General features: G+C 49.2%; 1 protein-coding gene across 3 annotated transcripts in view; it reads left to right on the forward strand.

Annotated features, from left to right (window-relative positions):
• The window catches only part of REPS2 (RALBP1 associated Eps domain containing 2), a 1,083,293-nt gene that overhangs the window by 247,965 nt on the left and 810,595 nt on the right, over window positions 1-24,733 (forward strand). For all 3 annotated transcript variants that reach the window (XM_078658107.1, XM_078658103.1, XM_078658105.1), the window contains exon 2: window positions 17,102-17,225. In XM_078658107.1, the coding sequence (XP_078514233.1) occupies window positions 17,102-17,225 (124 nt within the window). The remainder of the gene's footprint in view (window positions 1-17,101; window positions 17,226-24,733) is intronic.

Raw genomic sequence — 24,733 nt, forward strand, 5'->3', positions numbered from 1 at the left:
CCACCACCACCACGTCCACTACCACCACCACATCCACCACTACATCCACCACCACCACATCCACAACCACAACCACGTCCACCACCACATCCACCACCACCACGTCCACCACCACCGTGTCCACCACCACCACGTCCACCACCACTACATCCACCACCATGCCCACCACCACCATGTCCACCACCAACACCACCACGTCCACCACCTCCACCACCAACACCACCACATCCAGCACCACCACATCCAGCACCACCACATCCGCCACCACCACGTCCAACACCACCACGTCCAACACCACCACCTCCACCACCACATCCACCACCACTATGTCCACCACCAACTATGTCCATCACCACCACGTCCATCACCACCATGTCCATAACCACCACGTCCACCACCACCACACCCACCACCACATCCACCACCACCACATCCACCATCACTACGTCCACCACCACGTCCACCACACCCACCTCCACCACCACTACGTCCACCACCACATCCACCACCATGTCCACCACGTCCACCACCACCATATCCACCACCACCACATCCTCCACCACCACGTCCATCACCACCATGTCCATAACCACCAAGTCCACCACCACGTCCACCTCGTCCACCACCACCACGTTCACCACCACCACGTCCACCACTACCACATCCACCACTACCACATCCACCACTACCACATCCACCACTACCATGTCCACCACCACGTCCACCACCACCACCATGCCCACCACCACCACCATGCCCACCACCACCGCGTCCCCCACCACCACGTCCACCACCACTACATCCACCACCATGACCACCACCACCATGTCCACCACCAACACCACCACGTCCACCACCAAGTCCACCACCACATCCACCACTACATCCACCACCACCATGTCCACCACCACCACGTCTACCACCACATCCACCACCACCACGTCCACCACCACTACATCCACCACCATGACCACCACCACCATTTCCACCACCAACACCACCATGTCCACCACCACCAGCACATCCACCACCATGTCCGCCACCACCACCACGCCCTCCACCACCACGTCCAACACCACCACGTCCAACACCACCACGTCCACAACCACCACCACCAAATCCACCACCACCATGTCCACCACCACCATGTCCACCACCACCATGTCCACCACCACAATGTCCACCACCAACTATGTCCATCACCACCACGTCCATCACCACCATGCCCATAACCACCACGTCCACCATGTCCACCACCACCACGTCCACCACCACCACACCCACCACCACCATATGCACCACCACCACATCCACCATCACTACGTCCACCACCACCACGTCCACCACCACCACACCCAACTCCACCACTATTACGTCCACCACCACATCCACCACCATGTCCACCACGTCCACCACCACCACATCCTCCACCACCACCACGTCCATCACCACCATGTCCACAACCAATACATCCGCCACCACGTCCACCACCACCACGTCCACTACCACCACCACGTCCACCACTACCACATCCACCGCTACCATGTCCACCACCACCACGTCCACCACCACCACCATGTCCACCACCACCATGTCCACCACCAACACCACCACATCCACCACCACCACGTCCACACCACCACCACATCCACAACCACCACATCCACAACCACCACGTCCACAACCACCACGTCCACAACCATCACATCCACCACTCCCACCTTCACCATGTCCACCACCACGTCCACCACCACTACCACCACCACCTTGTCCACCACTACCACCACGTCCACCACCACCACGTCCACAACCACCACAACCACCATCACCACGTCCACAACCACCATGTCCACAACCACCACCACCACAACCACCACATCCACCACCATATATACGTCCACCACCACCATGTCCACCACCACCACGTCCACCACCACGTCCACCACCACACCCACCTCCACCACCACCACGTCCATGTCCACCACCACGATGTCGACCACATTCACCACGTCCACCACCACCAAGTCCACCACCACCATGTCCACCACTGCCGCCATCACGTCCACCACGTCTACCTCCACCACCACCACATCCACTAACACCACCACATCCACCACCAAGTCCACCACCAAGTCCATCACCACATCCACCACCACCACATCCACCACCACAACCACTTTCATCACCACCACCACCACCACCATGTCCCCCACCACCGCATCCACCACCACCGCGTCCACCACCACGTCCACCACCTTGAACAACACCACCATGTCCACCACTAACACCACCACATCCACCACCACCACCACATCCACCACGTCCACCACCACCACCACGTCCACAACCACTACCTCCACCACCACATCCACCACCACTACGTCCACCACCACCATGTCCACCACCACCACGTCCTCCACCACCACGTCCTCCACCACCACCACACCCACCACCACCACACCCACCTCCACCACACCCACCTCCACCACACCCACCTCCACCACCACCATGTCCACCACCACCACGTCCACCACCACGTCCACCACCACCATGTCCACCACCACCATGTCCACCACCACCACCACCACATCCACAACCACAACCACATCCACCACCATGTCCACCAGCACATCCACCACCACCACATCCACATCCACTATGTCCACAACCACCACCACCACATCCACCACCACTACTTCCACCAACACCATGTCCACCACCACCACGTCCTCCACCACACCCACCACCACCACGTCCACCACCACCACGTCCACCACCACCATGTCCACCACCACCACCATGTCCACTATGAGGCCACTACCACGTCCACCACCACCATGTCAATTTCCACCACCACCACATCCACTACCACCACACATCCACCACCACGTCCACCACCAAGTCCACCACCACATCCACCACCACCACGTCCACCAGCACCACCACGTCCACCTCCACCACGTCCACCCCCACTACATTCACCACACCACATCCACCACCACCACGTCCACCACCATGTCCACCTTCATGTCCACCACCACCACATCCTCCACCACCACATCCACCACTACCACGTCCACCACCACCATGTCCTCCACCACCATGTCCACCAGCAACCCCACCACATCCACCACCACCACATTCACCACCACCGCGTCCACCACCACCTCGTCCACAGCGTCCACCACCACCATGTCCACCACCAACACCACCACATCCACCACACCCACCACCACTCCACCACCACCACATCCACCACTAATACATCCACCAGCACCATGTCCACCACCACCACGTCCTCCACCACCACACCCACCACCACATCCACCACCACCACATACACCATCACTACGTCCACCACCACGTCCACCACACCCACCTCCACCACCACTACGTCCACCACCACATCCACCACCATGTCCACCACGTCCACCACCACCATATCCACCACCACCACATCCTCCACCACCACGTCCATCACCACCATGTCCATAACCACCAAGTCCACCACCACGTCCACCTCGTCCACCACCACCACGTTCACCACCACCACGTCCACCACTACCACATCCACCACTACCACATCCACCACTACCACATCCACCACTACCATGTCCACCACCACGTCCACCACCACCACCATGCCCACCACCACCACCATGCCCACCACCACCGCGTCCCCCACCACCACGTCCACCACCACTACATCCACCACCATGACCACCACCACCATGTCCACCACCAACACCACCACGTCCACCACCAAGTCCACCACCACATCCACCACTACATCCACCACCACCATGTCCACCACCACCACGTCTACCACCACATCCACCACCACCACGTCCACCACCACTACATCCACCACCATGACCACCACCACCATTTCCACCACCAACACCACCATGTCCACCACCACCAGCACATCCACCACCATGTCCGCCACCACCACCACGCCCTCCACCACCACGTCCAACACCACCACGTCCAACACCACCACGTCCACAACCACCACCACCAAATCCACCACCACCATGTCCACCACCACCATGTCCACCACCACCATGTCCACCACCACAATGTCCACCACCAACTATGTCCATCACCACCACGTCCATCACCACCATGCCCATAACCACCACGTCCACCATGTCCACCACCACCACGTCCACCACCACCACACCCACCACCACCATATGCACCACCACCACATCCACCATCACTACGTCCACCACCACCACGTCCACCACCACCACACCCAACTCCACCACTATTACGTCCACCACCACATCCACCACCATGTCCACCACGTCCACCACCACCACATCCTCCACCACCACCACGTCCATCACCACCATGTCCACAACCAATACATCCGCCACCACGTCCACCACCACCACGTCCACTACCACCACCACGTCCACCACTACCACATCCACCGCTACCATGTCCACCACCACCACGTCCACCACCACCACCATGTCCACCACCACCATGTCCACCACCAACACCACCACATCCACCACCACCACGTCCACACCACCACCACATCCACAACCACCACATCCACAACCACCACGTCCACAACCACCACGTCCACAACCATCACATCCACCACTCCCACCTTCACCATGTCCACCACCACGTCCACCACCACTACCACCACCACCTTGTCCACCACTACCACCACGTCCACCACCACCACGTCCACAACCACCACAACCACCATCACCACGTCCACAACCACCATGTCCACAACCACCACCACCACAACCACCACATCCACCACCATATATACGTCCACCACCACCATGTCCACCACCACCACGTCCACCACCACGTCCACCACCACACCCACCTCCACCACCACCACGTCCATGTCCACCACCACGATGTCCACCACATTCACCACGTCCACCACCACCAAGTCCACCACCACCATGTCCACCACTGCCGCCATCACGTCCACCACGTCTACCTCCACCACCACCACATCCACTAACACCACCACGTCCACCACCAAGTCCACCACCAAGTCCATCACCACATCCACCACCACCACATCCACCACCACAACCACTTTCATCACCACCACCACCACCACCATGTCCCCCACCACCGCATCCACCACCACTGCGTCCACCACCACGTCCACCACCTTGAACAACACCACCATGTCCACCACTAACACCACCACATCCACCACCACCACCACATCCACCACGTCCACCACCACCACGTCCACAACCACTACCTCCACCACCACATCCACCACCACTACGTCCACCACCACCATGTCCACCACCACCATGTCCACCACCACCACGTCCTCCACCACCACGTCCTCCACCACCACCACACCCACCACCACCACACCCACCTCCACCACACCCACCTCCACCACACCCACCTCCACCACCACCATGTCCACCACCACCACGTCCACCACCACGTCCACCACCACCATGTCCACCATGTCCACCACCACCACCACCACATCCACAACCACAACCACATCCACCACCATGTCCACCAGCACATCCACCACCACCACATCCACATCCACTATGTCCACAACCACCACCACCACATCCACCACCACTACTTCCACCAACACCATGTCCACCACCACCACGTCCTCCACCACACCCACCACCACCACGTCCACCACCACCACGTCCACCACCACCATGTCCACCACCACCACCATGTCCACTATGAGGCCACTACCACGTCCACCACCACCATGTCAATTTCCACCACCACCACATCCACTACCACCACACATCCACCACCACGTCCACCACCAAGTCCACCACCACATCCACCACCACCACGTCCACCAGCACCACCACGTCCACCTCCACCACGTCCACCCCCACTACATTCACCACACCACGTCCACCACCACCACGTCCACCACCATGTCCACCTTCATGTCCACCACCACCACCACATCCACCACTACCACGTCCACCACCACCATGTCCTCCACCACCATGTCCACCAGCAACCCCACCACATCCACCACCACCCCATCCACCACCACCATGTCCACCAACACCACATTCACCACCACCGCGTCCACCACCACCTCGTCCACAGCGTCCACCACCACCATGTCCACCACCAACACCACCACACCCACCACCACTCCACCACCACCACATCCACCACTAATACATCCACCAGCACCATGTCCACCACCACCACGTCCTCCACCACCACCACAGCCACCTCCACTACCCCCACGTCCACCACCACCACGTCCACCACCACCACGTCCACCACCACCACATCCACCGGCACTACGTCCACCACCACTACATCCACCACACCACGTCCACCACCACCACGTCCACCACCTCCACCACCACCATGTCTACCACCACCATGTCCACCTTCACGTCCACCACCACCACGTCCACCACCACCACATCCACCACCAATACCACCACATCCACCACACCCACCACCACTCCACCACCACCACATCCACCACTAATACGTCCACCACCACCACGTCCTCCACCACAGCCACCTCCACCACCCCTACGTCCACCACCACCACATCCACCACCACCACATCCACCACCACCACGTCCACCACCACCACATCCACCACCACTACATCCACCACCACTACATCCACCACACCACGTCCACCACCACCACGTCCACGTCCACCACCACCACGTCCACCACCTCTACCACCACCATGTCCACCACCACCATGTCCACCTTCACATCCACCACCACCACGTTCACCACTACCACGTCCACTACCAACACCACCACATCCACCACCACCAAGTCCACCACCACCAAGTCCACCACCACATCCACCACTACATCCACCACCACCACCACCACGTCCACCTCCACCACGTCCACCCCCACTACATTTACTACACCACGTCCACCACCACCACGTCCACCACCACATCCACCACCACCACGTCCACCACCACGTCCACCTTCACGTCCACCACCACCACATCCTCCACCACCACATCCACCACCACCACGTCCACCACCACCGTGTCCTCCACCACCATGTCCACCACCAACACCACCACCACCATGTCCACCAACACCACATTCACCACCACCGTGTCCACCACCACCTTGTCCACAGTGTCCACCACCACCATGTCCACCACCAACACCACCACATCCACTACACCCACCACCACTTCACCACCACCACATCCACCACTAATACATCCACCACCACCATGTCCACCACTACCACGTCCTCCACCACCACCACAGACACCTCCACTACCCCCACGTCCACCACCACCACGTCCACCACCACCACGTCCACCGCCACTACATCCACCACCACTACATCTACCACACCACGTCCACCACCACCACATCCACGTCCACCACCACCACTTCCACCACCTCCACCATGTCTACCACCACCATGTCCACCTTCACGTCCACCACCACCACGTCCACCTCCTCGTCCACCACCACCATGTCCACCACCAACACCATCACACCCACCACCACTCCACCACCACCACATCCACCACTAATACGTCCACCACCACCATGTCCACCACCACCACGTCCTCCAACACCACCACACCCACCTCCACCACCCCTACGTCCACCACCACCACGTCCACCACCACCACATCCACCACCACCAAATCCACCACCACTACATCCACCACCACCACATCCACCACACCAAGTCCACCACCACCACGTCCACGTCCACCACCACCACGTTCCACCACCTCCACCACCACCATGTCCACCTTCACATCCACCACCACCACGTTCACCACTACCACATCCACCACCAACACCACCACATCCACCACCACCTCGTCCACCACCACCATGTCCACCACCAACACCACCACATCCACCACCACCACGTCCACCACACCGCGTCCACCACCACCATGTCCACCACCAACACCACCACATCCACCACACCCACCACCACTCCACCACCACTACCACCACCTCCACCACCACTCAAAATACCACTCAGTGCCACATAATTACACTGCACTCAATGCAACATACACTCCAAATACCACTCAGTGCCACATAATTACACGCCAAATAATTACACTCTACTGAATGCTAAACACACTCCACACAATACCACTCAGTGCCACATAATTATATGCTACATAATTACACTGCACTCAATGCAACATACCCTCCACACAATACCACATAATTAAATGCTACATAATTACACTGCGCTCAACGAAACATACACTCCAAATACCACTCAGTGCCACATAATTACACACCACATAATTACACTCTACTGATTACAACACACACTCCACACAATACCACTCAATGCCACATAATTATTTGCTACATAATTACAATGCAACATACACTCCAAACAATACCACTCAGTGCCACATAATTACGCGCCCCACAATTACACTCTACTGAATACAACATACACTCCTCATAAAACCACTCAGTGCCACATAATTATATGCTACATAATTACACTGCACTCAATGCAACATACACTCCAAATACCACTCAGTGCCACATAATTATATGCTACATCTTTACACTGCGCTCAACGCAACATACACTCCAAATACCACTCAGTGCCACATAATTACACGCCACATAATTACACTATCTATCTATCTCCCTAGCTCTATCAATCTATCACCTCACTCTATCTATCGATCTATCTATCGATCTATCTATCTATCTATCTATCTATCTATCTATCTATCTATCTATCTATCTATCTATCTATCTATCTATCTATCTATCCATCTCCCTAACTCTATCTATCTATCACCCTCACTCTATCAATCTATGGCCCCTCACTCTAGCTATCGCCCTCACTCTATCTATCGCCCTAACTCTATCTATCTATCGCCCTCACTCTATCTATCGCCCTCACTCTATCTATCACCCTCACTCTACCTATTGCCCTCACTCTATCTATCTATCGCCCTCACTCTATTTAGCTATCACCCTCACTCTATCTATCGCCCTCACTCTGTCTGTCTATCTATCTATCTATCTATCTATCTATCTATCTATCGCCCTCACTCTATCTGTCTATCTATTGCACTCACTCTATCTATCTATCTATCTATCGATCGCCCTCACTGTCTATTGATCGCCCTAACTCCATCTATCTATCTATCGCTCTCACTCTATCTATCTATCGCCCTCACTCTATCTATCTATCGCCCTCTCTCTATCTATCGCCCTCCCTCTATCTATCTATCACACTCACTCTATCTATCTATCGCATCACCACGGCATCACTCAGCACCACCATAGCATCACTCAGGGGCACCACAACATCACTATGTGCTACCACAGCATCACTGAACGCCACAGCAACACTCGTCGCCACCACAACATCACTCGTCGCCACCACAACATCACTCAGCGCCACCACAACATCACTCAGCGCCACCACAGCATCAATCTGTGCAACCACTCAACAACAACTGGTTCAAATATGTTCTCTCAATGTTTCAAGCTTTACTACAAATGTCACAAAAAGATGTTAATATTTCACTTCTGTTCTTGGATTTTCATCACAATAAAATACACTGAACATAATCTTCACAAAATGTATTTACAAAAGTTTACACTATTGCCATTATAAATTACAATAACTTTTATTTAAGTATTAATTATTTAAAAAAAATAAAAGCCATTGTTATTTGTAATATCAATACATCTAAGTCACGTAAATACAACACATATTGCATTACAAATGCTATAGCTTTCACATTTGCGAAAGTTATAACTATTGGCATTGTAAATGACAAAGCTATTAATTTCGCTATTTTCAAAACCAACACATAAATAAAAAATGTGTCCTTTACAATACCAATAGCTCAAACTTTCCTAATGCGAGACCTATTGCACTGCAAATGCTTGTTTTTAAAAGTGCTGCTGGTTAGGTTTGGTGGAATACCTTCATTTTTGGTCTCCTTTGGTCTCCAGTGATAACACTTTTTCCACATGACGCTGTCTTCTAAAGCTGCTTGAGGATTGTGTATAGTGGCTACCTCAGAATAGATGATACCTTGGCGTGACTCTTTTACCTCTAGGGTGTGCTCTTCATAAGGGAGAAACAATCAGAGGATCATTCAGGTGCACAACCAAGCACCTATGGAGGATATCCCTGCAGACTTCATTTACAAAGTGTGGTAGAGCAGTGGCGGCTGGCATCTATGGGGAGGTGAGGGGCGAGCGCGCAAATAATATATAAAAATAAAATGCATGCAAATATATATACATAAACCACTTACCTTACATGGACACAAAGTCCTCTGGTCCCGACCTCTTCTTTTTGCACGAACTGGAACCGGATGCAGAAACTCCCTTGGCCAATCCTGGCGCTGCTGTCACCAGCATCAGAGCGGTCCTAGGATTGGTGGGTGCGGCCTCACTCAGTGCTCCACAGTGCTCTAGAGGCTTTCGCTGTCTCTAACCCAGCTGTCTTAGAGATGTTTAAAGTGTGCTTGTGTTGCGGCCCGCAAGACAGCCATCCAAAAAGACACAACCAGTCCACCGTCCTCCCTGCTGCTGTCACTCAGCAGAGGCCGCCCCGTCCTGACGCTCTGTTCGGGACGGGGCATGAAATATGAAATTGGTAATAAATTACCATTTTCTTCTTAATCTCTGTGGCTTTGCGGTGGTGGTGGGGGGGGTGCGGAGGCAATATGGCAACTCCAGCTATTCATAATGTCCTTCCTGATTCTAAAAACGGCATCCATTCATCACACGGGACAGTGCTGATCAGATTGTTCACACTGCTTAAGAGCAATTTTGATTTATAAGTACATTCTGTTTCTGATCCAATAGAACACGAATCAGTTCTAAAGGATAGCAGTCTTTTTTCATAATCTGGTTTAGGATCCTAATGCCTATACACGTAAGCAGTTTGCTTTCATTTTTGTTGGGAATTAAAAAACATCTGTGTCTTGCAGGGAAGGTAGAATGTCAGATGAACTCTTTTCTTCAGATTATCTTGGATGTAGTCCCTGGGAATCAGATCTTTCTTGGCTATTAACACATACGTATTACCATTAAAAGAGAATTCCCAGAAATCACATCAGTCCTACAAGCATAGGACCTGTAAGGAAGATATACATCTGCATTTTTGACATCAAATAGATCCATGTACTCCTCTGGGTAGGTCTTTTTGAATAGCCATGATGCCCCGGAACTGGATTTTTGGGACACTACTATGTTGATCTGTGTTTGAAAATCCCAACGGGTAACCATGCTGACTGCAGCACTCAGAAAAGAACTTCACCCCCTCTGGGAACACTCAACTTCTGGATCATGAAGATGTAGCCAAGGCATCCCCAGTATAACCTGGAAGGAAAGGGGATGTATTATAATTATAACATCAAAAGATATTTTCTCCTGATGATGCACCAAAATGACATTTCCAAAGCTTCAGTTTGGTGAGTTGCGGGTCCGAGTGTCGGTGAGAGTACACCTACAGAAAGAAATTGCCTCAGGGGTTTCTCTAGCAAATGTTTAAAACATGTTTTTTGGCTTACGTGGTGTCTATGAAATTCCCTGCCACCCCACAATCAAAAAAGACCTGAACAGTGATGAGGTACTTAATGCCTGTAGGAGACCTATCTCTAAATACATTAGGTGCAGATAGATACATAATGGGGGAACGGGTTCTGAATTAAGGCAAAGGAAGATGTGTATGCATCAGACTGCCGTGATCTACTGGGCAGAGGTATTTCTCAAATTTTCTAGAGTGTGTTTTTATGAACAGACTCCAATTCAGTGATATCATTCTCCACAACAGTATCAAAAACTCTGCTTCCTACATCTTTCTCTGTCTGAGTGGCAGGTACCCTAATACTGCCTCTATTCAGACTGTTATGTTATGCAGATTTGTAGAGCACACTATCATCAGGGATGGTATCCAGGCAGTGAGCAGGTGTGAGTCTAGGCAAACTTAGGTCCTAGTAAGACTCCTCTAAGAGCCAGGTCTTCAGCTTCATGCAGTGGAGGATGCTTTTGTGTGTAGAGGCAGGTCGTTCTATGCTTTATGAGCGATGTAGGAGAAGGCTCATCTGCTAGGTCCAATTTTCTGTATGTGTGGGATTTGTGCAAGTAAGAGTCCAGATGAGCGGAGGTGTCTGGAAGGTATGTGAAAGCAGATGTGATTGTTGAGGTATACTAGGCCATTGTTATGTAGTGCCTTGAAAGAGTGGCCAAGGATTTTGAATTTTGTTGGTTTGTGAATGGGGAGCCTGTGGAGCTCCTTCTGATGTGGTGTGAAGTGAATGCGACAAGGGAGGTTGAGAGTGAGTCTGGCCACTGAATGGTCTGCATCCTTCAGATGAGTTTTTTGTTGATCCTGGGATAGAGGGTGCCCCACAGTCCAGTTTGTTTGTGACCAAGCTGTGTGTGATGGTTTTCTTGGTGCTGTTTGGGAGCCATTTGAAAATATTCCTCTGCATCTTCCTCAGCATGAGGCGATGATGGCATTGACTTGGGTGGTCATGTCAAGTTTGCTGTTGATGATGAGGCACGAGGATCTAGGCGTGTGTGGTGGGGGTGAGTGCTGGTCCTTGCTCTGTTGCCCACCAGGTGGAGTCCCATGTTGATGTGCTCTTCCCAAAGGCACTCCACACCACTTGGAGTCAAGCTAGCCGGGCTGAAGAGAGGTGTTACCTCGAAACCGGTCCGGTCCTCGGATGCTTGATTCCGGTCTGGGAAAGATATGGCTGTTGTAGTTCGGACTGGACTGTTCCCATGGGGCAACAGGGTCAGAGCTGATTTGCATAAAGCCATTATCTGACCCAGGGTGGTGTGGAGTGCAAAAAAACGATGGATTTGGGCCCAGATCTTTTGACTGGGGGAGTGTGTGACATTGATCCACATTCAGTCCATCACTTGTTGTTTTTTGCAATTGCCGCCCTAAGTGCGCTGGGGATGCCCAGACGTGGGTCCCAGGCACTCCACACCACTTGGAGTCAAGCTAGCCGGGCTGAAAGAGGTGTTACCTCGAAACCGGTCCGGTCCTCGGATGCTTGATTCCGGTCTGGGAAAGATATGGCTGTTGTAGTTCGGACTGGACTGTTCCCATGGGGCAACAGGGTCAGAGCTGATTTGCATAAAGCCATTATCTGACCCAGGGTGGTGTGGAGTGCAAAAAAACGATGGATTTGGGCCCAGATCTTTTGACTGGGGGAGTGTGTGACATTGATCCACATTCAGTCCATCACTTGTTGTTTTTTGCAATTGCTTCCCAAAGATCACGCTTTCGGTGTTGTCGATATTCAACTTAAGACAGTTGGTCCTCAAACAGTGGTCAATTTCAGTCATGCATGCATTGAACTTGATCATGTACCAGAAATCTTGTCCATGAGGGAGGGAATGAGTTGCGGGTCATATGCTTAGAATTATGTTTGCTAGAGAGACCATCTATTATTTGAAGAGGGTCTGGCTCAGGGAGGATCCATGAGGTACACTGCATATGAGGTGTGGGTGCTGGAGGTGTATGTTTGCAGACTGGCTGACTGGGTCCTTATAGTCAGGAAGAAACAGATCCATCGGAGTGCATGTCCTTGAATTTCAATGTGAAATAGCTGTTGGATGAGGATGGGATGGGAGACTGGGTTGAATGCTGCAGAGACTTCCAGGAGGATGTCCAGAGTCATGCAAATGTCATCCATGGTGACAATGAGGGCAGTTTCTGTGCTGTGGTTGGGTCTGAAACCAAACTCAGTGGTGGTGAGGAGTGGGTGGTCATTGTGGTATTCAGTGAGGTATCTGTTGATGATTTTCTCTAAGACCTTGTCCAAGAATGATAGCAGGGAGATCGGTCTGTAGTTGGTGAGCTTTAAATGTTCCACAAAGGGTTACTTCAGCAATGGGATGACAGTTAGATGTTTCCAAGCATCTGGGAATGTTGCAGAAAAGGTGGAGGCAATCAGAACGGGTGCAAGCATGCTGCTGATGAGTTGCAGTCCTCTGGAGTAGGCATGGTTGGGGTAGAGCTCTGATGGGATCTCTGAGTGGATAGACTTTATGTTGGTGGTGTCTTCTGGGGTGATGGCGGGCCATGCGTATAGGATTGATTCTTTGGATAAAATCTGGAGGCATTTGGCGAGGTCTGTCAGGTCTGCTTGCTGGCTGAAGTTGTTGTAAATGGCGGTGATTTAGTTACTGAAGAATTTAAAGAGATTGTTGGAGAGGTCCTGCGAGGGGATGATCGAGCCGAAGGCAGCCGATGGTGAGGTGAAGTGTTTCACAGTGGCGAAGATTTCTTTGCTTCTGTTGGTGTTGGCATCGATGTGGCCTGCCAGAGTGGTGCATTTGGTGGTCCGGGTTATTGCATGGTAGCATCTTAGGGAGGATTTGAACGGGCTCCTGTCTGTATTTTCCTGGCTCATTCTCCAGTTGTTTGCAGTGGTGTTCATCAGTCAGAGTTCCTCCATATACCAACTGGCCTGATTTCAGTATCTTGTTGTATTACTGTATTTAAGGGGGGCCAGTGCGTCCGCACAGGTGGTGGTCCAACTTTTGAAATTCGTGATGGCTTTGGAGAGGCTGTTGCTGTGTTTGGGTTGGTGGGTGTTGAGAGCGCTGTTCCAGACCTTGTTAGTGATGCTGTTCCAGTCTCAGCTGGCTGGTCTAGCGGTGGTGTGTGTGTAAAACCTCCATGAGCGTGGGGCTTGTAGATTAAACATTCGTTTCTCACCACCCAACAGATTCTATGTCATAGCCAACATTTCTAAAGTAAAGGAGCCTATTAAAAAAAACTTCTGCTACATAATCTGCAAATTTGAACAAAAAAAAGTTTATTGCTCAAATGGGTGAAAAGTTACTAAAAGCTCAAAAGCTCAATAACACATTTTGCCATACAGGGGATGGCGCTTCACAAAGGTTGACTGGTCACTTTTATGGGTTTCGCCTACACAGCGCTTGAGCTGTGCTTGTGAAATCTCTTGTATTTATTAGTCCTTTAAAGGGGGATCTTATCAGTTCCCACTGGCAGAATTACTGTGTTCGTTCGCTTTTGTGTGGAACTCTTTTTTTTCTTCTTAACTTTCCCTGGCTGCACTCATTTACGATGCTTCTACTAAAGCTGTTCACAATGTTTAAGCCCCATTCACTGTCAAGATTAGATCTCTTCCCACGGAAACTGCAGACAGCATCTAACAGTATGCTGGAATGCTTGCTTTTTATTACTTAGTTGTGTAAAGCAAATGCTTTAGCCTTAGAATGTTTGTGGCATTTTCTATTCATGCCTCAGTACCTTTCTTTGAACTTTGTAGGCATTATCGTATTGGTTTTTTCAACTTAATCTATTTGGTCATTATGATCAAATTCTAAATGTTGTAATAAACATTGCACGTTAAAAATAAAGTTACTCTTACCGAAATGTTGTTTGGGTTCCCACGTCTCTCGGTTTCTTGTCTTTTTTTTCTCTCTTTCTATTCTTTTCTTTTTCTAATTTTGTTCCTCTTTATGAAAAATAATACTGTTTGCTATAATATTAAGAGTTTGTATGTATATAGCACCCAAAGTTGCCTGTATGGGGGGGGGGGGGTGATCTTGGGGGGGGGATTATAACTGTAAAAACCTCAATAAAGACCGTTTAAAAAAAAAAGTTAATATACCAGAGTTATGCTATATTTTACTACTAAACAGGCAGCCACAAGTGCAGTTACCTTGCAGACAACAGCGTCATGATTTGAATGGTGCAGCAGGTGCAGTGGCGACGGGCCCAAAAGTTGCCAGAACTCCTCTACACATCTAATATTGCTATATTTTACTACTATAAATGCAGACACAATTGCAGTTATCTAGCAGTTAAAAGAGGTATGATTTAAATGTGCAACAGGTGCAGTGGCACCGGGCCAAAAGCTCCAGGGAGCCCCACAAAAAGCAGAATATTGCAAAACTATACTGTAAACAGGCAGTCACATGTGAAAGTATCTAGCGGGCACTAGGGCCATGATTTCAATGGTGCTGAAGGTGCAGTGGCACGGGGCTAAACGTTGTCAGAACTCCTTTAAACACCAAATATTGCTATATTTAACTACTAAATAAGCAGTGACAAGTGCAGTTACCTTGCATCCACTAGGGTCATGATTATAATGGTGCAGCAGGTGCAGTGACAACAGGGCCCAATGCTCTAGGAACCCCTCTAAACACCAAATATTGCAATGTTTTACTACTAAATGGGCAGTCAAAAGTGAAGTTACCTTAAAGGCAATAGGGTCATGATTTGAATGGTGCAGCAGGTGCAGTGGCAACAGTGCCAACAGTTGGCACAACTCCTCTGAACTCCAAATATTGCTATATTTTACTACTAAACAGGCAGTCACAAATGCAGTTATTTTGCAGGCACCAGGGCATGATTTGAATGGTGCAGCAGGTGCCGTGGCACCGGGCCCAAAAGTGTTCAGAACTCCTCTAAACACATAATATTGCTGTTTCATCAATTAATTCTATTATTTGTCGCTTGCATTTTTCAACATTTTGCTAATATTTACTGCACTATACCACTAGTAACCGTACAATATATTGCCTTTTTGTACATAAACAAGTCATAACACTTTAACAGGCTTTCTGTAACTTATATTGAACAACTACTCATCAAGCTACAACTTAATACAAAAAACTGTGTATTAATCACATAGGCGAAACCTAATGCATTTACCAATGCTTGTTTGCTGCTTATTGCGGTGTTTGTGTGTTAAGCTGATACTAATTAGATGAAACATGTGCCCTTACAGTGTTAACGTGTAAAAATGCTAAAATAATGACGCAAAAGAATCATAAAAATGTCATGCATCACACCACGTAATTTACTTTATCTTGCCACATACTATAGTTAAAGCTGCCACATTACTTGATCGTCCCATTCCGCATAATTCCCGTGGCCCTGTCTATAGGGAAAGGCATAAAGCGCGGGGAGAAGGGGTTTGCCTAAGATTGTAACACGCATTGGTACTAGTATTAGTTGCTGTTGGTCATTCAGGTCTGTGTGACAATTTGCCCACTTTGCGTATCTCAGAACATAAAAAAGGAGAAACTTTTCTAAAAGTGCATTTTCTTTCAGATCACAGATCTGTGTGGTGCGAAACGCGTGGGCTATTTCGGTCCGGCTCAGTTCTACGTGGCCTTGAAGTTAATTGCAGCAGCGCAGGCCGGCTTCCCGGTGCGGCTCGAGAGCATCAAGAATGGTGAGTAGAAGCTTCCGTTCTACGTCAGAAAAAACACGCTTTCCGGCGCGCGCCAACTGATGCTTCAAAAAAGCCTTAATCTATGAAGTAAACTGACCCGTAGACCTGAAGTAATCTGTAGTTTTCGAAATACATCAAGCTTGAAGTAAAAATGCATAGCATTCATTACACGAGTTCCCCTTACGCCTTCTACCACATAAAGACCTAAAGGGAAGCGAAGGTAAATGGAAGCACGGCGTCATCTATCTGACCTGACACGGTTGGGGTTGACAGCTGTCAAACAGCTCTGTTGCTTACAATTTACACAGAGTGGGCTTTAGCTTTTTCCGACCAGCCTCTTTCAGCCATTTTTGGTGAGTTTGTCAATCACTTATTGGCTTTGCCCACGGGAATTTAATCTCTGACCATATGCTATTGGCTGTTTGATTGTATCCTTCTGCCTATGCTTGTGTGTTTGCATTACACTGCAGGAGGGACTACTTTACGACATTGAATCTATCTGTCCACTCCTGCTGTCTCCCTCCTCTTTGACTCATAAAGTACTAACACAGCATGCATTAGCACATTAAACCTAGACCTATCGGATTTGTCAGTGAGTGTGATATTCTTCAACAGACCAACCATCAATCAGAGAACCTGGTTACAGGGATTCATTATTACATTATTTGACTCCTCCCTCTCTCATTCAGTGTCAGGTGGCATAACACACATTAGTTCTGTTTGGGATTTGATTCCCTTCTTCACCATCACTGAAACTTTCCCAACAAAGAGAGCCTCACAGATAGAGTTTGAATGTAGAAATGTGTCCATGTGGCCACACAATCACCTGAGAAAATCCATGGGTAGGTGTTATTTTGTGCTGTAGCATGTAAGGTAGATTTGGAGGTGCCCATAGCAGTCCACTGTAATCTGAACACAGATGGTGGGTTGTCACTTTTTTTGTTTAGATTCAGGTGAGTAGTTACTGAAGACCTCTATTGACAGGTGGAGCACCTCTTGCTTCTCCTGTTGCTTTTTCACACTGGTGGAGCCTCATCCACCAAACGCTGCAGAATATTCCCCGCAAAACCATGATAGCTACAGTTGCATGTTTCAAGCATCTTCTCAGACACATGTGTGGAAGGTTGCTGCGAGCGTCAGGTCACACACGTTTTGCAAGTGCTGAGCTCTCTATGCTTCTTCACAAGGTGATGTGCATTTTGGCCAAGTGGTCTTCAGGAATATACCCACATACGTCATTGGGTGTAGGACTTTGTCTTCTGCTGCTATGGAATCTATCCACTGAGGGCAGTAGCAGAGAATCTGGATGCAGGGTTAGGATAAAGGTCCTGCAATGATGAGTCCTCAACTCCTAGCATGTAGGTAGTAGCGGCTGCTACCTGACAGAGGTGGAGTGGCGGTAGGGGGGAGGTTAATCAACACAAAAAAAACACTTACCTTAGAACAGCCGGCCGGCCGCCACCTCCCCTGCGTCCTCCTCATCTTCCGGTCTCCAGTCCTGGCTGGCAGCAGCAACAGGAAGCACCCGGCAAACAGGCTCCACTGAGCCAATCACAACACTGCAATGCAGCGTTTTGATTGGTCTGAGTGCCACGGATGGGCGCTCAGACTCGAACAGGGAGTCTGTGCATGTTCCTGGTTAGTCTATGTAATGCAGCCTAGTAGGAACATGCAAAGTGCACATGAACTGTTTGGTCGGTCCAAGAGAGCCAGCCAAACAGTTCATGCGCACTGTGGGAGTGCAAACCACTCCTCCCCTGCTCTGGCCAGCCCCACCCTGCCCCACACAGGCCACTGACTGCATGCAATCGGAAAAATAAAATGACAATTACAATAGGTTATTGTCCTTTTATTTTTTGCGCAGTGAGGCAACGCTCCTCCGCCTTAGCGGAGGAGCCGCCACTGCATGTAGGGTCTAAAATATTCCGAGAAGACTCTCTCCTACCTCTCTGCCAAGGCTCGAATAATCACCCTGATAAACTACTTTCGTAAAGATGGGATTACCCAAGGATTACATCCTTGTGCACTGAAGAGTACACACACACTGCTTTGTAATGACAGCTTTAAGAAGCACTATCCAGTATTGCAGTTTGGTAGCAGGGTACCAACAAGTTGGGAAGAGTGAAGCTACAAACCATATTTAACAGTCTTCTTAATAGTAGCTTGATTATGGTGGGCACTTGCTATGTTTCTGCCCCCTTGTATCTAGGCAAATCCACTTCCGGTGTGCATACTCCAAATTGCATAAATAAATGTGCCACATTTATTGGGACGTTTACAGTCAATTATAGTCCCTAGAATGCTGTCTGTCTGTCTAGCGGTACAAGCCCTCAACTGCTCTGTGCACACACAAAAAAAATCACAAAGCTGTCAGATACATATTTTAATAGAATTATTGACTTTTCAGCCAGTCAGTAATGTTAACTAGTGTCCCTTACGTACCGTATGCATCTATATTTATGTGTGGCTTTGGATCATTAATAGCAAGAGGGCTTGCTCCACAGTCAATAAAGCTACTTTTCAAAATCGAATTATTTCCTACCCTGGATGCCACAAAGCCCCAGGCTCAAGGATCTTTTTAACATAGATACATTTTGTTGCGGTATTGTTTAATGCACTGTATAGTACCTGACCCTTATGATGCCTTATAAACAACACGCCTTGCATATCTCCAGAGTTATTACCTTCTATATATGCAGTATATATTATGTGATGCATCGCCTGGGCTGAAATACTTTAATGTGTTTTCATATGTAACTTTAAAGTTGCCATAAAAAAAAAAAACTTTTACATTTTTTCTGCGCCAACCTGCATCCTTACATGAAGTTGAACAGTACTGTAGTAACTGAAGTTTCGTTTTCTGAGCTCATGTTATCAACATGTGATGCTTAAACATGAAGGAATATGTTAGCTTGTATAGCCCTGTGTTTACTAGATTGGAAATAACACAAGTCTTCTGCTGTTAGACTGTGAAGTATCTATCTGACAATTATTTGGTTATCTTTTAAATTGTTACGTAATATGCGATTGTTAAATGTTTTCTTTCTTGAAATATAGTTCCCACATTATACTCCGAAATGTGCCTTGTTATATGACGTAGTAATGTAAAACACATGAATCAAATGGAATATTACATTTCTGACCATTTCTGACTAGATGGCATGGGTGCCCATCTCAGCTTCCTCGCCTGGCATGTTGTATGGTCCTGTGTATGTTACATCATTTTCCTGTGCGTCATTACCCATGTCTGCAACATTTGGGAACACTTAGAAATAGACTTAGAGTAGTCTTGAAGCACATAAAATTAACATCTATATTTGCGTAGCAGAATTCTTTACATATAAAAAAAAAAGTCACGCCACGTGCAATATGAGTTTATGAACCACTTGTGTCTACTTCGTGCGTACATGATAGTTATAATGACATTTACTGCAATTACATTGTTTACTGTCCTGAGACTTATTATAGACAAATAGTAATAATATATGCCTTTCAACTCTTTTCCTTTGTTAGTATGTTTTACCTCCCATATTACATAAACTGCATTATAATCCACCTGCCTATGCACATCCTACCCATTTCAATGATAATTTCTTCTATTGTTTTTTAAAATTAATTTCTATATTGGCATTTCAAGTAGCATCACAGTTTATACCTTACAGAAATACCTATTACAATCAGCGGCGGCCAGAACAGGTAAGCGCAGTCAGGCACGGTGGGGTGGGGTGGGAGTGGGGGGAAGTCGACAAATGACGGAATAGGTATAATTCAATAAATACCTAATACATTTTCCATCGTCTGTTGGCTTCCCCCAGCCGCACCCCGCCGCCTCACCGTGTTTACCTATGCCAGCCGCCACTGATTACATGAATAGAAGGTAGACTTCACTCCTGCCAGTGCATTAGTAGTAAGTTAAAGTACATCAACCGGCAATAACATAATAATACTACATTCACCAATATCAAAGGTAAACGTTTGCCAACTTGCATAACTAAAACAGTTTCCCCTCCCAATCCCTCCCCTCTAGCTTCCAGTCATCTACTGGTTGATACATAAAGCAGTACTTTCCATCTCATATACAGGTCCTCTGCATTTTAACACAATACGAGGAGCTAATTATTTTCCACATTCTCTCCTCCCTCCTATTCAGCAATTTTGCTATTTAGTTTTGCTTATTCCTCTAAGTCCTGAGTGGTCACCTTCAGGGCGTTCACAGCGTTTGTGCGATAAATGCCCCAGGAAAGCAAATCTTCTGCCACCCTCTCATCCCAGCAAGTTCTTTTCATGTGTGTCTTCTCTGCCCAGGCCCATTCCAGCAGGTCTTTCTTCCATTCCCTTTGCAAGGGGGGGTTTAACACTTAGCCAGCTAATTGCAATGCGTCTCTTAGCTACTATGAGTTCCAGTACGATGAATCATCAGATCCAATACACACTGCTTGATCATCTGCGATACATCCCATTCTGTCACATGTTTGGTTTGGGTTAATATCCCCATCCAGTAGGCCGTAATAATTGGGAAGTGCCATACAATATGAAGGAAATCCACCACAGTAGCACTCCATCTAGCGAAGCTTTAATCTCTAGTGGGGTATGTAGTGTGTAGCCTCTTGGGGAGAGGTAGGCCAGGTGTACTATGTTGTATTGGATCAGTTTAAATCTAGCACTGATAAACACATTTTGACACACAATGGCGCTAGTTGTCTATCTGCACGCAACGCACAATATAAGTGTGTTCTAAACCTACATCCTCCAGCCATGGACAGCATGGTCACCAATGTCTGCATGGGTTAAGGGGCCTCAGGGAATGACGGCCATAGCTGGTGTGCCATGGCTGCGATTTTGGCATATTGTAGGAACTGTCCCTGACCCAAATCAAATGTCTCAATCGTATCCTGCATGGTGATGAATCAGCCCACCAAGTAAAGATCTGACAATATAATACAACCTTACACCTGCTATGTGATCGAGCTATCTGCGCAAAGGGGATCACAATCCACAGGTCCATGTCCCGAGTAAACACTGCACTATTCTCTCCCAGAGGTGGCCTAGTAGTCGGATCATGTGTGGAGATGTGTCAAGTATCCCTCTTTCCCTCATCAACAGAGTTTCCAGCTGATGGCTATCATGTGGGCCTTCTAGTAGTGATCTCTCCCAGTTGGTCTCCCCCTCCAAACAGTGTATCGCATATTGTAGATGAGCCACCGAATAGTATAATTTCCGATCCGGGACCTCCAACCCACCCTTATCTCATTCTCTCTTAAGGATATTAAGCCCTATTCTACATTTCTTGTGGGCCCATAGAAGTTCCACCAGCAGCAATCCAGTTCCTGGAATACCCGTTGGGGGACCTCATACATGACTCTCTGCAGGACGTACAGAAATTCAGGCAGTATCACCATTCTGATGAATGCTATGTTCCCCATCAGAGACAGTTTCAGGGTGTGCCAGAATGCAATCTAGTAGCGCATATTGCAAATCACCCCAAATTTAGATCATAGATCTGCTTTTCACCATGGGTGATATAAATACTGAGGCATTTGACACTGTCCACCTTCCATGGCAATCCCGACTTCGGCAGTTGGTCTACAGGTATACCCCTCAGCTGTCCCAGTGTGAATAGGGCCAACTTGGAGCGTTAACGCGGAGTCCCTAGAAATCCCAAAATTCACACATAACATTGAGCAGGATTGGAGTCGATATTTCGGGCTGACACAGATAAATCATGGCGTTGTCTGCATAAAACAAAAGCACATGCACTGTGTGACCAACTTGTATGCCCCAGCGATACAGGATCTGCCGAAGACAACACGCCAGAGGTTCCATCGCGAGAGTGAATATTAAGGGGGACAGTAGGCACCCCTGCCATGTGCCCCTCTGAGACAATATCTCAGTATATAGGGACCGGCTGGTATGCACTCTCGTTATCTGGCTCTCATAGAGCAATTTGATCCAGTTATATAATTTTGGCCTAGTCCCATCTTGTCTAATACTTGCCAGACGTAGTCCCAACACACAGAATTGAAGGCTTGTTTGATGTCTAGGAAGGCAAGTGCGTATTGCTCGTTTTCCAAGTCCAGGGCATGGAGCACATACATCAAACGGTGAAGGTTGCACATCGTGTTCCGATGTGAGATAACTCTCGATGGATCTATGTGAATCAGGCATGGAAGATGGGGCAGCAATGCATGGCTAAGGATTTTCTCATCAACACTCAACATGGAGAGCGGATGATAGGAGCCCTGCTCCTTGGGTTTTTTCACTTCAGCATTTACCAGCAATAATTAATCAACCAGGGTATAGAGAAGATTTAATAGAATTCTGCTGAGAGACTGTCTTCCCGTGATGTCTTAGATATTTTCAATGAGTCCACAGCTCTAAGCGGTTCCTGTCTGGTCAGGAGAGTTGTGGCAGCTCCGCCAGGTATTCGGGAAACAAGTGGACGTCTGTCCAACTCGACGGCGTGGCATATACCTCATGTAAAGGGTTCTCAAAGACTTCATTAATTGCCCGCTCATTATGAACAGTGCGCTCCTGTGAGTCCCAAGATTGTGCATCACTTCCCGCAGACGCGCCGTCATACGGGGCTTGGTGCCCGCTCTGAGTGGATGACGGTCCAGCTCATGGTTCAGTATGCAATTGAAATCCCCAAACCAGAGGAGGGGCGCATCCACACTCGGAGCCAAAAGATCCTGAATCTGAGAGACGAAGGTCGGGTCATCAGTGTTCGGGGCATACGTGTTAAGGAGCAGGAATTCCTTGTCGTCCAGCCTAAGCCTCGCTAACAAATACCTGCCTTCCACATCCGCGTCGATATATTGTACAGCACAGGGAATCCCCGGGGCCACCCAAATAAGGACCCCCCTAGCGTATGTAGAGAAAGAGGAATGAAAGATTTGGCCTCTCCATTTCCTAGACAATCGCTGTGCGCCATCATCGTCTAGATGTGTCTCCTGCAAGCAGGCAACCGAGACCCCATGACGTTTAAGAAAGGTGAGGACTCTGTGTCTTTTCGTGCAGGTGCCCAGGCCACGCACATTCCACGTTAAAAACTTGAAACCCATGGCCAATGAGTACGCCCAAACGGGCCATAGCGTAGGTGCAACGCGAACCGGGCCCCCCGGCCCCCACTGCGTGTAAATCTGGAGGTGTAGCCCAGAAATTGAGCCCACCACAAGTCTGAATCAGTGTGTACATGATGCCAATGCAACTTCTGTCATGAACCCCACCCCACCCCCCAACATCCCCAAAACACAAAACTTTTGCAAAATCCCCTCTCCCACCCCCACCCACGAGCAATCGGATAGCAACACAGAAAAACGCCACCCCGCCCTTCCCCCGCCAGTGCCAGGACGTGCACAGCCACCCCATACAGGACATCCGTTCAGATAGGTACTTTAAGGGCAAGCAAATGAGCATGAGAAGCAAGAACAATGGAAAGGGAAAAGTTATTCCAACCTCGGTTCAGTTTGGGCCGTCTCCGGGACCACCGGAGCCTCAGAGTCAGTTCC

Source organism: Lissotriton helveticus, chromosome 8 (genome assembly GCF_964261635.1).
Source record: "Lissotriton helveticus chromosome 8, aLisHel1.1, whole genome shotgun sequence".
Lineage (NCBI taxonomy): Eukaryota > Metazoa > Chordata > Amphibia > Caudata > Salamandridae > Lissotriton > Lissotriton helveticus.